Here is a 14,713-nt window from a genome sequence, read left to right as displayed (position 1 = left end):
TCTGATCGTGGCCCCAAGAGGAGCTGTGAGTTGGGAAGGTGCTGGGGCAGGAATGAGGGTTTCCCCTGGGCCCTCAGTGCTGCGCAGGCCAGCGGGGCTGTGGAAGGAGGAGAGCTGGATGCGAGTGACAGCTGACAGGACAGCCGGCTGCCCCACCCAGGCCTTCACACCCAGTCAACGGATATAAACGCGTTCCTGCACTGAAGGAAGGTTCAGAGGGAACAGTGATGATGATGGACATGAACTATGAAAAAAAACCCAAATAGCACACATGCGGGAAAAGAAAACAGGGTGATCAACCCCACATTCTACCTCTGAATCCCTGGATCCAGGCAGCATTTAGTCGCCTAACTTCCTTAGAACATTTAACCAAAGTAATTATATGGCAGCAAAAGCTACTAGGAGCTCAAACAAATCCTCTTTTTCCTCTAAGAGGAAGCCAGAGGACCATTAATGGATATAATGCAAGACGACACATTCCAAAATCTGTTCAATTAATTAACACCAGTGAGGAAAATCTGGCATGTTACTGCAGCTGTTTGTAAAAAAGGAACACTTGCCTTTCTAACTGCTGATTTGTTCTAAAAAATAGCTCCTTTCTGTTTTATAAAAGCAAGGTGGCAAGTGGGAAGACAATCGCTAACTTAATGGTCCTACTGTGGGTTTTTATGAACAAAACCTCTGTGCTTTTAGCAGCTTGAGAGCTGCAGTGGTCTCTCACCAGCAACACTATTCAAAGCTGCAAGAAGAAAAGATTATGTTAAATGTAATCACAGTTCAAGGCTTCACAGATTTCCCTTTGATCTGCCTCTTATGGGAATTTAGGATATACCCAGGGATAATCCAAGAAAAAACACTGTCCTTGTGCCCTGGAAGAACCCAGGTGCTGCAGTCCACAATTACCGAGGCTACTGCCTAAGGCAGGAGCCCAGCCCTGTGGCCTGGTGCTGGGAGCTGCAAAGGACAGGCTGCTGATTTCCACACCTTGGCCTCAGCCCACCTGCTGAGCTCCTTCCCCTGATTTTTCTCTCTAGAAATCCTGAATTGGAAAATAAGTTGGCAGCTCCACAGGGTCCCCCTGCCTCTAGATTGTGTGGTACACGCTGTCAGTCTAGACGATGCTTGCTGGATGCACGTTTTTGGGCCACCTAGGGCCCAGCATCAGGCCAGGGCCACTCCTCACTGCTAGCAGCACAGTTTAGTGGTCCCTCCCCCATCCCCAGCCCCATGTCCACTCTTTTTTGCTAGGTATTTACCTACCATCACCCTTCACCTAGTGGGTCACAGAACAAAGAACACTGTGGATTGGTTAACCTGATGCTTAAATAAAATTAAAAATAGGGTTATTGAAACCTATAGAGAACTCTGGGTGCCTTTCCTAAAGAGATGGCTTCTCAGGCACACACAGGGGAAAGACGGGGCTCCTGGAAATTATCAGCCCTGCACTCCCCTTTGACCTGTCACATTCCAGAGCTAGTGAGGGGCAGAGCCAGGACGCAAAGCAGGGTCTAAGTCCAGGGCTTCTGCAATCCCATCATTCTCTTCTACGCTGGGATTTTACTGTTAACATTTTGGAGTAAAATATGCACTCATGGCTTTGCATTTATTTACACAGCCTACCTATTTCTATGACTTTCAAAATAGCACATTTAGTTTGTTCTAAGAATTAGAATCCACAAATACCAAAAGCTCTATTTAACTTCCCAAAGCTCCCTGTGAAATCCCGTGAGGAGGTAAGCCAAACACAAATTCTGGGCTGTGATGGGCAACAGCATTGTCTGGAGAGAGTTGGGCCTCCTTCTGGCCCTGAAACTACCAGGCCTCGCCATAATCTGTTTATTTACTCATTTAACACATATTCATTGAATACCTACGCTGAGCCAGGTACCTAACTCGGAGCTGGGGTTAGCAGTGTATAAGACAAACCAAATCCTTCTTCTCAGAGCTACTGCATTCAATCTGGAGAAACAGACAGTAAACAAAGAGACAAATGAACCAGAAGAATACCAGCAAGTAAAGGTGTCAATGTAGAGAATTGGCGGGGGCGGGTGGTGATGGGGTCTGATGGACTGCACTGTTTTTAAGGTCGGGAGGCTAAAGAAAGCTTTCTGATAAAGTGACATTTAAAGAGATCTGAAGGACAAGTAAGAATTTATCCGTGCATATGTCTGGGAAAAGAGAATTCTAGGCAGAGAAGAGTAAACACACAGTCCCAAGGCACAGTGAGGCACAGTGTGTTCAAGGTGGGGCTGGAACTCAGGGACTGTGGAGAAGATGGACAGGATGAGGTCTGAGAGCAGGGTGGGACCAGATGTGACAGAGCTGTGCAGCCAGTGTGAGCAGTTGGATTTAGAGCGCAGCAGTGGGGCCCCTGGAAGGTTTGAAGCAGGGGAACAATGGGGTCTGATTACGATTAAGGTTATATCCAAGAGATGAGGCTCTATGGTGGGAAGTACTCCTAGGCCAGTCCAACAACTCAGTGGTGTTGCCCAGAATTTCAGACAATTGTATCACCACAGCCCGCGCAGGGCCAGGGGAAACCATGTCAAGGCTACGCCCACTGCTCCTACTTAGACGGTCCTTAGCTGATTGCCCACAACTCCACAGGCTTTCTAACATCATCTTCAACTCTCAGAGATTCTGATTCTAGCAATGAAGCCTTCACCCACCACTGGTGACAAACCATGAGCAGTGCTTCAACATGCTGCCCTTTCACAGCTTGACCTGGGCCTCGTCGGCCAAGCTATAACTGCTGCTCGTGACTACAGCTAACACTAACTGCGGGACTTAGGGAAGCTCAGCTTCTCTCTGGGTTTTAATGTCTTCCCTTATAAAGTGAAAGTTAAGAGGCTCTTAACCTCTTGCAAGTCTAAAGAAAGAAAAGTGCATATGCACACATAATTATATTTTTCATTTCACTGTGTTCATAGTCTCTCTTTTTGTCAGGCCCTGGGTCTCAGGTTAAAATCTCTTGGCCTAGATGACTCCTAGTTTGCCTTTCAATGCTGTAATCAATCGACTACATCCACACTTGAAACAGCACTTTAATCTTCCCTCTCATGGATACTCAGTGTAAATTAGCACCATCAACTAATCTGCCTTTTTTTTTTTTTTTTTTTGCGGGACACAGGCCTCTCACTGTTGTGGCCTCTCCCGTTGCGGAGCACAGGCTCCGGACGCGCAGGCTCAGCGGCCATGGCTCACGGGCCCAGCCGCTCCGCGGCATGTGGGATCTTCCCGGACAGGGGCACGAACCCGTGTCCCCTGCATCGGCAGGCAGACTCTCAACCACTGCGCCACCAGGGAAGCCCCTAATCTGCCTTTTAAAAAGAAAAGAGAGGAGAAGGAATGTAGGAAAGGATATAATAAAAAAGAAAAGGAGAAAAAAACTAAAATGATGTTATTGTGAGCCAAAAGATGTGTGATTGAAGAAATCTTTTAGCTATCCAAATGTGTCCCTGAAACTCAATTTTATCCTTACTGCTTAACTAATGATGACAGAATACAGACCTCTGTCAGCATATGAGAATGTTTATAAATTATATAACAACCTTTTCTTCCCTTTAAGTGAAATATCTTCACCAAAGTGTAGGGCACACACTAGTATATGTGGAATGATTTTAAGTGGTGCATGAATGTATAGTTTTAATAGATATGTAATTTAATTTATAATATCAAAAATTACTAGCAAACCAAATTATGTCTTCACAGATATTACTGCTTAAGACACAGCTAAGTAAAAAAGAGTGATTCAGTTTAAAGTGAATTTAAAAACTAAGTAAGCAGGAGACCAGAATTAGCAAAATTTAGAAGGTTGTGTCTGAATGAGCAGTGGGAAATGTGGGAGGTCTTCATTTCAGAATCCTTTCAGCTGATGTCAAAATAATCTATTAGAGAATAGTAAGGAAGGGCTAGTTAGTCTATAATTTAGTCTATAATTCTTAACTCTACAATTTTTCCATATATAACTTTTTTTTACTCAAAAAAACTTTTCTCTTAGCTACCTGTATTTAGATATTTCCACATTGAAAACCCCATGTTCTTAAATGGAACAGAATAAGTCACTGTGGAATTTGACCTTGAAAATATCCAGTTAAAAAAAAAGGCTGTTTTCTTCAATTGCATTAGAACATAATCAATTTCCTTCTAGATTTACTTACACTTTTCAGGTGGTGTTATTGTAATAGTCTGAGCTGTAAATTCTTCATCAAAGTATCTGGTGTCTGTCTCAGATGTTACTTGAGGCTTAAAAGGAGGTACAAGCTGTAAGAAGCAAAAGAGTACTGTTAACAGACTTCAGTTTAGGAAAATTCATTTCTAGGATAAAATTAGAGAGCAAATACTAAATGAATAGTGCAAGAGGCTAGACTGCTCAGTGACTGTGTAAGGTAGATGTGGTATTTGGCTTCACAGTCAAGACTAAACACAGAACAGTAGGTACCTGGTTGTTCTATATTATATTTGAGGGATTATGTGAAACAGAATAATTGAGAACCAAAGATCAGAATGGACTTGAGGACATGGGGATGGAGAAGTGTAGCTGGGATGAAGTGAGAGAATGGCATTGACATATATACACTACCAAATGTAATGGGAAGCAGCCACATAGCATGGGGAGATCAGCTCAGTGCTTTGTGTCCACTTAGAGGGGTGAGATCCGGAGGGTGGGAGGGAGACGCAAGAGGTAGGGGATATGGGAATGTACGTATATTATAGCTGATTCACTTTGTTATAAAGCAGAAACTAACACACCATTGTAAAGCAATTATACTCTAATAAAGATGTTAAAAAAAAAGCAGAAAATAAAAAATAGGGTGGGAAGAGGATACTGAAAAGTCTGTCCTAATATTTTTTCCTAGTAAAATACATACAAAACCGATGGATTTGGGCTGAAACAAAATGTAGGCTCTTCCTAGGGTGGGAAAAGCACAACCTTGCTGGCTTTCTCTAGCTCTTCCTGGTGCCTAGCTGAGCAGGTTATTATTAAAAGTGCAATTTGATAACATAGCTGTTACCTACACAGTTGTTACATAGATCACAGATTGAGTGCTGCCTCTATACTTGGCGGCAAAGAAATATAACTCTGCTTACTTGAAACCCTCTGGAACAGGGGTTCTTGGCAGCCCCTGAAGTGACGTGCAAACGTTTTGTCCATAGATTTTATCCCATTCCTCAAAAGGAACCATGACCCCAAAGATTAAGAGTAACTGCTCCAGGGTTGAGAGAACTGGACTCATTCGCCTCTGACCAGCAGCAGGTATGGGATGTGGGAAAGTCTTGGGATGCTGGAGATGACAGAAGCCTGAGCCATGTGAGCCTCCACTTCCGCTACCTGGGAAGGGACTGGCTGGGAGGGACTGGAACCAGGAGGGAGCTCCTGATTCTCAGGGCTCCAACCTCACAGGTCAGAGCCTACAGGTTTCTTTTTAACATAGGAAGCCCAGGCTCAGGGCGTGGAGTCAGAGTATGTGCTCTGGTGAATACCATTCAGATAGAAAAATGGAAAACAGAGTGACAGAAATTAGTATATTTTATAAAAATTTTACAGAAACAAATACACAACTGGCATCATTCAATGCATTTTCCACTGTTACTGCCACCAGATTTATGTTAAATAAGACAAAAATCTTTAAAGTATTCTCCAATGTGTTTTTTTAATTCATGCTATTTTATTTATTTTTTTTACATCTTTATTCGAGTATAATTGCTTTACAATGTTGTGTTAGTTTCTGCTGTACAACAAAGTGAATCAGCTATATGTATACATATATCCCCATATCCCTTCCCTTTTGAGCCTCCCTCCCACCCTCATCACAAAGCACTGAGCTGATCTCCCTGTGCTATGCAGCAGCTTCCCACTAGCCATCCATTTTACATTTGGTAGTGTATATACGTCAATGCTACCCTCTCACTTCATCCAGCTTCCCATTCCCCCCCTTTGTGTTCTCAAGTAAGTTCTCTGCGTCTGTGTCTTTATTCCTGCCCTGCCACTAGGTTCATCAGTACCGTTTTTTTAGATTCCACATATATGCATTAGCATACGGTATTTGTTTTTCACTTTCTGACTTACCTCACTCTGTATGATAGACTTTAGGTCCACCCACCTCACTACAGATAATTCAATTTTGTTCCTTTTTATGACTGACTAATATTCCACTGTATATATGTGCCACATCTTCTTTATCCATTTATCTGTCGAAGGACATTCAGGTTGCTTCCATGTCCTGGCTATTGTAAACAGAGCTGCAATGAACATTGTGGTACATGACTCTTTTTGAATTATGGTTTTCTCAGGGTATATGACCAATAGTGGGATTGCTGGGTCATATGGTAGTTCTATTTTTAGTTTTTTAAGGAACCTCCATAGTGGCTGTATCAATTTACATTCCCACCAACAGTGCAAGAGGGTTCCCTTTTCTCCACACCCTCTCCAGCACTTATTGTTGGTAGATTTTTTGATGATGGCCAGTCTGACTGGTGTGAGGTGATACCTCACTGTGGTTTTGATTTGCATTTCTCTAATGATTAGTGATGTTGAGCATGTTTTCATGTGTTTGTGGGCAATCTGTATATCTTCTTTGGAGGAATGTCTACTTAGGTCTTCTGCCCATTTTTGGATCGGGTTGTTTGTTTTTTTGATATTGAGCTGCATGAGCTGCTTGTGTATTTTGGAGATTAATCCTTTGTCAGTTGCTTCATTTGCAAATATTTTCTCCCATTCTGAGGGTTGTCTTTTCATCTTGTTTACGGTTTCATTAGGTCCCATTTGTTTATTTTTGTTTTTATTTTCATTACTCTAGGAGGTGGATCAAAAAAGATCTTGCTGTGATTTATGTCAAAGAGTGTTCTTCCTATGTTTTCCTCTAAGAGTTTTATAGTGTCCAGGCTTACTATTGGGTGTCTAATCCATTTTGAGTTTATTTTTGTGTATGGTGTTAGGGAGTGTTCTAATTTCATTCGTTTACATGTAGCTGTTCAGTTTTCCCAGCACCACTTATTGAAGAAACTGTCTTTTCTCCATTATATATTCTTGCTTCCTTTGTCAAAGATAAGGTGACCATATGTGCGTGGGTTTATCTTGGGCTTTCTATCCTGTCCCATTGATCTATATTTCTGGTTTTGTGCCAGTACCATACTGTCTTGATTATTGTAGCTTTGTAGTATAGTCTGAAGTCAGAGAGCCTGATTCTTCCAGCTCTGTTTTTCTTTCTGAAGATTGCTTTGGCTATTCGGGGCCTTTGTTTCCATACAAATTTTAAAATTATTTGTTCTAGTTCTGTGAAAAATGCTATTGGTATTTGATAGGGATTGCATTGAATCTTTAGATTGCTTTGGGTAGTACAGTCATTTTCACAATGTTGATTCTTCCAATCCAAAAACATGGTATATCTCTCCATCTGTTTGTACCATCTTTAATTTCTTTCATCAGTGTCATATAGTATTCTGCATACAGGTCATTTGTCTCCTTAGGTAGGTTTATTCTTAGGTATTTTATTCTTTTTGTTGCAATGGTAAATGGCAGTGTTTCCTTAGTTTCTTTTTCAGACATTTCGTTGTTAGTTATAGGAATACAAGAGATTTCTGTGCATTAATTTTGTATCCTGCTACTTTACCAAATTCATTGATTAACTCTACTAGTTTTCTGGTGGCATCTTTAGGATTTTCAGACTATGTTTTGGAAAACCAAGGGATGAGCAGAATTAAAAGCAGTTTTTCGAAATAAAGCACCACATTTCAGTTTGCAGCACATGTTACAAAGCATTTTAAATTTCTTTTCTTTTTAACATTCTTTCTCTATGCCCCCAGTACACAGATATTCTAAAGTCTGTATCATTAGCAATCACTTTTTTGGGAACTGAAACAAATTCAGGTTCCACTGATGAGCTGTAATGGCTGCTAAGGTACCAGAACACGTTTCTAGCTGCTCTGTTAGGATGACTGGAAACAAGCAAGCAGTTCACTCCACTGATGGAAATCTTCCCTCTTCCATTCATTCAAAAGCTCATTCTCACACTGCTTTGTTTTTCTTCAACACTTTTCAACATCTGACACATATACACATGCATCACCATTACACCTCCTCTCAATAAAATAAAAGTTCCACAAGAGCAATGATTTTTAAAGTCCCTCACCGGCATCATACACATGCACACAACACCAACGATGACAGTGACTGGAGAATTTTTGGTTTTCCTTTTAGAAAACTGAGGGATAACTGCCTCTCTGGCAGGCAAGTAGGAGACTGGGATTCTGGTTGTGACTTTCTTTCTGATTCACCATTCTACAAATGTTCAAAAAATAGGTCTCATCCTTTCAATAAAAAAGAATTAACTAGAAGAAATTCTCCGAGCAGAAATGGGCTTCTATTGGGCATGTGGAGTAGGTTTTGCTTACCTCTGCCCACCCTTCCCATATGGTTCCTTCTGATGGCAGAAATGTAAATCTTAAATCTGCCTTCAAGTTAGGGGAAAGCTGTTATCTTTTTAGATGAGAGACAGAATGGTCACCTGAAACTTTAAAAAAACTGAAACAAATCTTTAAACAGTTTTCAAAAGATTACAGGGCGCTTAAACTAGTCTGTTAAAATGTCATGATACTACATTTACCTGACCTCCTCTCTCAAACAGCTGCCCTCCCCATTACTTTCTATCCTCACATTGCTTTATTTTTCTTTAAAAGACTTTTCAACATCTGATACATACACACCTACATATACACATGCAAAATACAGGTTTATTGTCATTACACCTCCTCCCCAGTAAAATACAAGTTCCACAAGGGTAAGTACTTTAAAGAACAGTTTTATGATTGACATACAATAAACTGCACACATATCTTAAGAGTGTACAAAAAAAGAGTATACAATTTGATGTTTTGACATATGTATATACCCATGAAATCAAGATGATGAACATACCCATCACTTGTAGATATTTTCTCATAACCCTATGTAATCCTGTCCTCTCTTCTATCCCCTTGCAGGCAATAGCTGACCTCCTTTCTGCCATGAGTGATTTGTTTATATTTTCTCGACTTTTACGTATTTGGAATCAAATAGTATGTATTCTTCGTCTGGTTTCTTTCACTTAGCATGATTATTTTGACACTCATCCACATCATTGCTTCTATCAATAGCTCATCCATTTTACTGTTGGGTAATATTCCATCATACAGATGTACCTCAATTTGTTTATCCATTCACCTCTCCATGGACTTCTGGGTTGCTTCTAGTTTGGGGCTAAAACAAATAAAGCTGCTAAGAATCTTTATGCCCAAGTCTTTCCCAAAGTAGTTGCATTGCTGCATGTTCCTATCAACAGCGAAGAAGAGTCCTAGTTGTTCCACAGTCTTGCCAACATTGTTTTATTCTAATACGTTTTATTCTATATTCTAATATGTGGTGGTATTTCACTATGTTTTAATTTATATTTCTCTAATGAATAATCAATCACCTTTTTCACAAGTTTATTTCTTCTTTGATGAAGTGTCTTCTCAAATATTTGTCCTTTTTTTTCCCTTCTCATTAGGTTTACAGAGTTCTTTATACATTCTGTATGCATGTCCTTTGTCAGATTTGTGATTTGTGGCTACTCTCTTCGTTCTCTTATCAGTGACTTTTGAAGAATACACATTCTTAATTTTGATAAAGTCTGATTTATTACTTTTTTTCTATGGATCATGCTTTGCCCTTGTCTAAGAAATCTCTGCATAATCTAATACCACAAAGATTTTTCTCCTGTATGTTCAGAACTATAATACATTTGGAGTTAATTTCATATATACTGCAAATTATTTTTTTAACATGGATGTCCAATTGTTTCAGCACTAAGTTGAACTACATTTATACTTTTATTGAAAGTCAATTAACCATATATATGTGAGTCTCTTTCCAGATTTTCTATTGGGTTGTATTGATCTCTTTGGCCAACTTTATGGTGAATAAAGATGTTATCTGTTCATTAACAAGCTCTCTTGATTTGATTACTGTGAGTTAATAATAAGTCTTGACGTCAGGTAGGTAGGCCCTCCAACTTCATTTTTTTGTCAAGTTGTTCTGGCTCTTTTAAGTCCTCTATATAGCATATGAATTTTAGAATCAACCTAATAATCTCTACAGAATAACCTCCTAGGGTCTTGATTAGGGTTGTGCTGAATTTATCTATCAATTTTGAGAGAACTAACATCTTAAAAATATTGAGTCTTCTAGATCATGAACACAGTATATCTTTCCATTGTTTTAGGCTGTTTTTAACTTCTCCCAACAATTATTTTAGTTTTCAGTATAAAGGTCTTTCAAATCTTGTCAAAAGCATCCCTAGAAGAGATCTTCAAGATGGCAGAGGAGTAAAGACGTGGAGATCACCTTCTTCCCCAGAAATACATCAAAAATACATCTACATGTGGAACAACTCTTACAGAACACCTACTGAATGCTGGCAGAAGACCTCAGACTTCCCAAAAGGCAAGAAAACCCCCACATACCTGGGTAGGGCAAAAGAAAAAAGAAAAAAAAGAGACAAAAGAATAGGGAACCTCTGGGAGGGAGCTGTGAAGGAGGAAGTTTCCACACACTAGGAAGCCCCTTCACTGGTGGAGACAATGGGTGGGCAGGGGGGGAAGCTTCAGAGCCACGGAGGAGAGGGCAGTAACAGGCATGCAGAGGGCAAAGTGGAGAGATTCCTGCACAAAGGATCAGTGTCAACCAGCACTCACCAACCTGAGACGCTTGTCTGCTCACCCGCTGGGGCTGAGAGCTAAGGCTCGGGCTTCACAGGTCAGATCCCAGGGAGAGGACTGGGGTTGGCTGCGTGAACACAGCCGGAAGGCGGCTAGTGCACCACAGCTAGCCGGAAGAGAGTATGGGAAAAAGTATGGATCTGCTGGAGAGGCAAGAGACCATTGTTTCAGGGTGCGCGAGGAGAGGGCATTCAGAGCACCGCCTAAAGGAGCTCCAGAGAAGGGTGGAGCCACGGCTATCAGCTCTGACCCCACAGGCGGGCATGAACCGCTAACGCTGCTGCCGCTGCCACTAAGGATTCTGTGTGCAACCACAGGTCACTACCTACACCCCCCTGGGAGCCTGTGCAGCCCGCCACTGCCAGGGTCCTGTGATCCAAGGACAACTTTCCCGGCAAAACACACAGTGCACCTCAGGCAGTTGCAATGTCACGCTAGCCTCTGCCGCCACAGGCTGGCCCCACAATCCAGTTATGACTACCATACCCCTCCCTCTCCCTGGCCTGAGTGAGCAAGAGAGCCCTAATCAGCTGCTGATTTAACCCTCTCCTGTCTGGGCAGGGAACAGACTCCTGAGGGCAGCCTACACACAGAGGCGGGGCCAAAACCAAAGCTTAACCCCAGGAGTTGTGTGAACAAAGAAGAGAAAGGGAAATTTCTCTGTGCAGCCTCAGGAGGATTGGATTAAATCCCTACAATCAACTTGATAAACCCTGCATCTGTGGAATACCTGAATAGACAATGAATGTTCCCCAAATTGAGGTGGTGGACTTTGGGAACAACTGTAGACTTAGGGTTTGCTTTCTGCATCTAATTGGTTTCTGGTTTTATTTTTATCTTAATTTAGTTTTTAGTGCTTAATATCATTGGTGGATTTGTTAATTGGTTTGGTTGCTCTGTTCCTTTTTTAAATTTTTGATTTTTTTGATTTTTTATCCCCTTTTCCTCTTTTTGTGAGAGTGTATATGTATGCTTCTTTGTGTGATTTTGTCTGTTTAGGTTTGCTCTTACCACATGTCCTAGAGTTCCGTCTGTTTTTTTTTTTTTTTTTCTTTTCTTTCTTTCTTCCTTTTCTTCTGAGCCATGTGGCTGGCGGGGTCTTGGTCCTCCGGCCGGGTGTCAGACCTGAGCCTCTGACGTGGGAGGGCTGAGTCCAGGACATTGGACCACCAGAAACCTCCCAGCCCCACGTGATATCAATTGGCGAGAGCTCTCCCAGAGATCTTCGTCTCAACACTAATACCCAGCTCCACCAACGGCCAGCAAGCTCCAGTGCAGGAGGCCCCATGCCAAAAAACTAGGAAGACAGGAACACAATCCCACCCATTAGCAGAGAGGCTGCCTAAAGTCATACTAAGTTCACAGACAACCCAAAACACACCACCAGATGCAGCCCTGCCCACCAGAAGGACAAGATGCAGCCCCACCCACCAGAACACAGGTACCAGTCCCCTCCACCAGGAAGCCTACACAAGTCACTGAACCAACCTCACCCACTGGGGGCAGACACCAAAAATAACGGGAACTACAAACCTGCAGCCTGTGAAAAGGAGACCCCAAACACACTAAGTAAAATGATAAGACAGAGAAATATGCAGCAGATGAACGAGCAAGGTAAAAACACACCAGACCAAATGAATGAAGAGGAAATAGGCAGTCCATCTGAAAAAGGGTTCAGAGTAATAATAGTGACGACGATCCAAAATCTTGGAAATAGAATGGAGAAAATACAAGAAGTGTTTAACAAGGACCGAGAAGAACTAAAGAGCAAACAAACAATGATGAATCGACAAAATAAATGAAATTAAAAATACTCTAGAAGGAATCAATAGCCAAATAACTGAGGCAGAAGAAGGATAAGTGACCTGGAAGATAAAATAGTGGAAATAACTGCCACAGAGCAGAGTAAAGAAAAAAGAATGAAAAGAATTGAGGACAGTCTCAGAGGTCTCTGGGATGATATTAAAATCACCGACATTCAAATTACAGGGGTTCCAGAAGAAGAAGAGATAAAGAAAGTGCCTGAGAAAATATTTGAAGAGATGATAGCTGAAAACTTCTCTAACATGGGAAAGGAAATAGTCAATCAAGTCGAGGAAGCACAGAGAGTCCCATACAGGATAAATCCAAGGAGAAACATGCCAAGACACATATTAATCAAACTATCAAAAATTAAATTCAGGGCTTCCCTGGTGGCACAGTGGTTGAGAGTCCGCCTGCCAATGCAGGGGATGCGGATTCGTGCCCCAGTCCGGGAAGATCCCACATGCCACGGAGCGGCTAGGCCCGTGAGCCATGGCTGCTGAGCCTGTGCACCCGGAGCCTGTGCTCTGCAATGGGAGAGGCCACAACAGTAAGAGGCCTGCGTACCACAAAAAAAAATAAAAAATAAAAAACATTAAATTCAAAGAAAAAATATTAAAAGCAGCAAGGGAAAAGCAACAAATAACATACAAGGGAATCCCCATAAGGTTAACAGTTCACCTTTCAGCAGGAACTCTGCAAGCCAGAAGGGAGTGGCAAGACATATTTAAAGTGACGAAAGGGAAAAATCTACAACCAGGATTACTCTACCCAGCAAGGACCTCATTCAGATTCAACAGAGAAATTAAAACCTTTACAGACAAGCAAAAGTTAAGAAAATTCAGCACCACCAAACTAGCTTTACAACAAATGCTAAAGTAACTTCTCTAGGCAGGAAACACAAAAGAAGGAAAAGACCTACAATAACAAACCCAAAACAATTAAGAAAATGATAGTAGGAACATACATATTGATAATTACCATAAATGTAAATGGATTAAATGCGCCAAGCAAAACAAACATATTAGCTGAATGGATTCAAAAACAAGACCCATATATATGCTATCTACAAGAGACCCACATCAGATGTAGAGACACATACAGACTGAAAGTGAGGGATGGAAAAAGATATTCCATGCAAATGGAAATCAAAAGGAAGCTGGAGTAGCAATACTCATATCAGATGAAATAGACTTTAAAGAAAAGACTATTACAAGAGACAAAGAAGGACACTACATAATGATCAAGGGATTAATCCAAGAAGAAGATATAACAGTTGTAATTATTTATGTACCCAACATAGGAGCACCTCAATACATAAGGCAAATGCAAACAGCCATAAAGGGGAAATTGACAGTAACACAATAATAGTAGAGGACTTTAGCACCCCATTTTCACCAATGGGTAGATCATCCCAAATGAAAATAAGGAAACACAAGCTTTAAAAGTCACATTAGATCAGACGGACTTAACTGATATTTATAGGACATCCCATCCCAAAACAACAGAATATACTTTCTTCTCAAGGGCTCATGGAATATTCTCCAGGATAGATCATATCATGGGCCACAAATCAAGCATTGGTACACTTAAGAAAAGTGAAATCATATGAAGTATCTTTTCCAACCACAAAGCTATGAGACTAGATATGAATTCAGGAAAAAAACTGTTAAAAATACAAACACATGGAGGCTAAACAATACACTACTAAATAACCAAAAGATCACTGAAGAAATTGAAGAGGAAATCAAAAAATAGCTAGAAACAAATCACAACGAAAACACAATGATCCAAACCTATGGGATGCAGCAAAAGCAGTTCTAAGAGGGAAGTTTATAGCAATACAATCCTACCTCAAGAAACAAAAAACATCTCAAATAAACAACCTAACCTTACACCTAAAGCAATTAGAAAAAGTTAGCAGAAGGAAAGAAATCATAAAGATTAGATTAAAAAATAAATGAAAAAGAAATGAAGGAAATGATAGCAAAGATTAATAAAACTAAAAGCTGAGAACCAACTCTCAAAGAACTTGAGAAGATAAACAAAATTGATAAAACATTAGCCAGACTTATCAAGAAAAACAGGGAGAAGACTCAATCAACAGAATTAGAAATGAAAAAGGAGAAGTAACAACTGACACTGCAGAAATACAAAGGATCATGAGAGACTA

The 14,713-nt window shown here is 40.9% G+C and overlaps 1 protein-coding gene across 6 annotated transcripts in view; it reads right to left on the bottom strand.

Moving 5' to 3' along the window:
• The window catches only part of AKT3 (AKT serine/threonine kinase 3), a 368,454-nt gene that overhangs the window by 7,892 nt on the left and 345,849 nt on the right, over positions 1-14,713 (bottom strand). For all 6 annotated transcript variants that reach the window (XM_024754282.1, XM_024754297.1, XM_024754306.1 and 3 more), the window contains one exon: positions 4,161-4,263. In XM_024754282.1, coding sequence (XP_024610050.1) covers positions 4,161-4,263 — 103 coding nt within the window. The remainder of the gene's footprint in view (positions 1-4,160; positions 4,264-14,713) is intronic.

This window comes from Neophocaena asiaeorientalis, unplaced genomic scaffold (assembly GCF_003031525.2).
Source record: "Neophocaena asiaeorientalis asiaeorientalis breed wild unplaced genomic scaffold, Neophocaena_asiaeorientalis_V1.1 scaffold524, whole genome shotgun sequence".
NCBI classification, from domain to species: Eukaryota; Metazoa; Chordata; class Mammalia; order Artiodactyla; family Phocoenidae; genus Neophocaena; species Neophocaena asiaeorientalis.
This window is presented reverse-complemented; position numbering and strand designations above follow the sequence as displayed.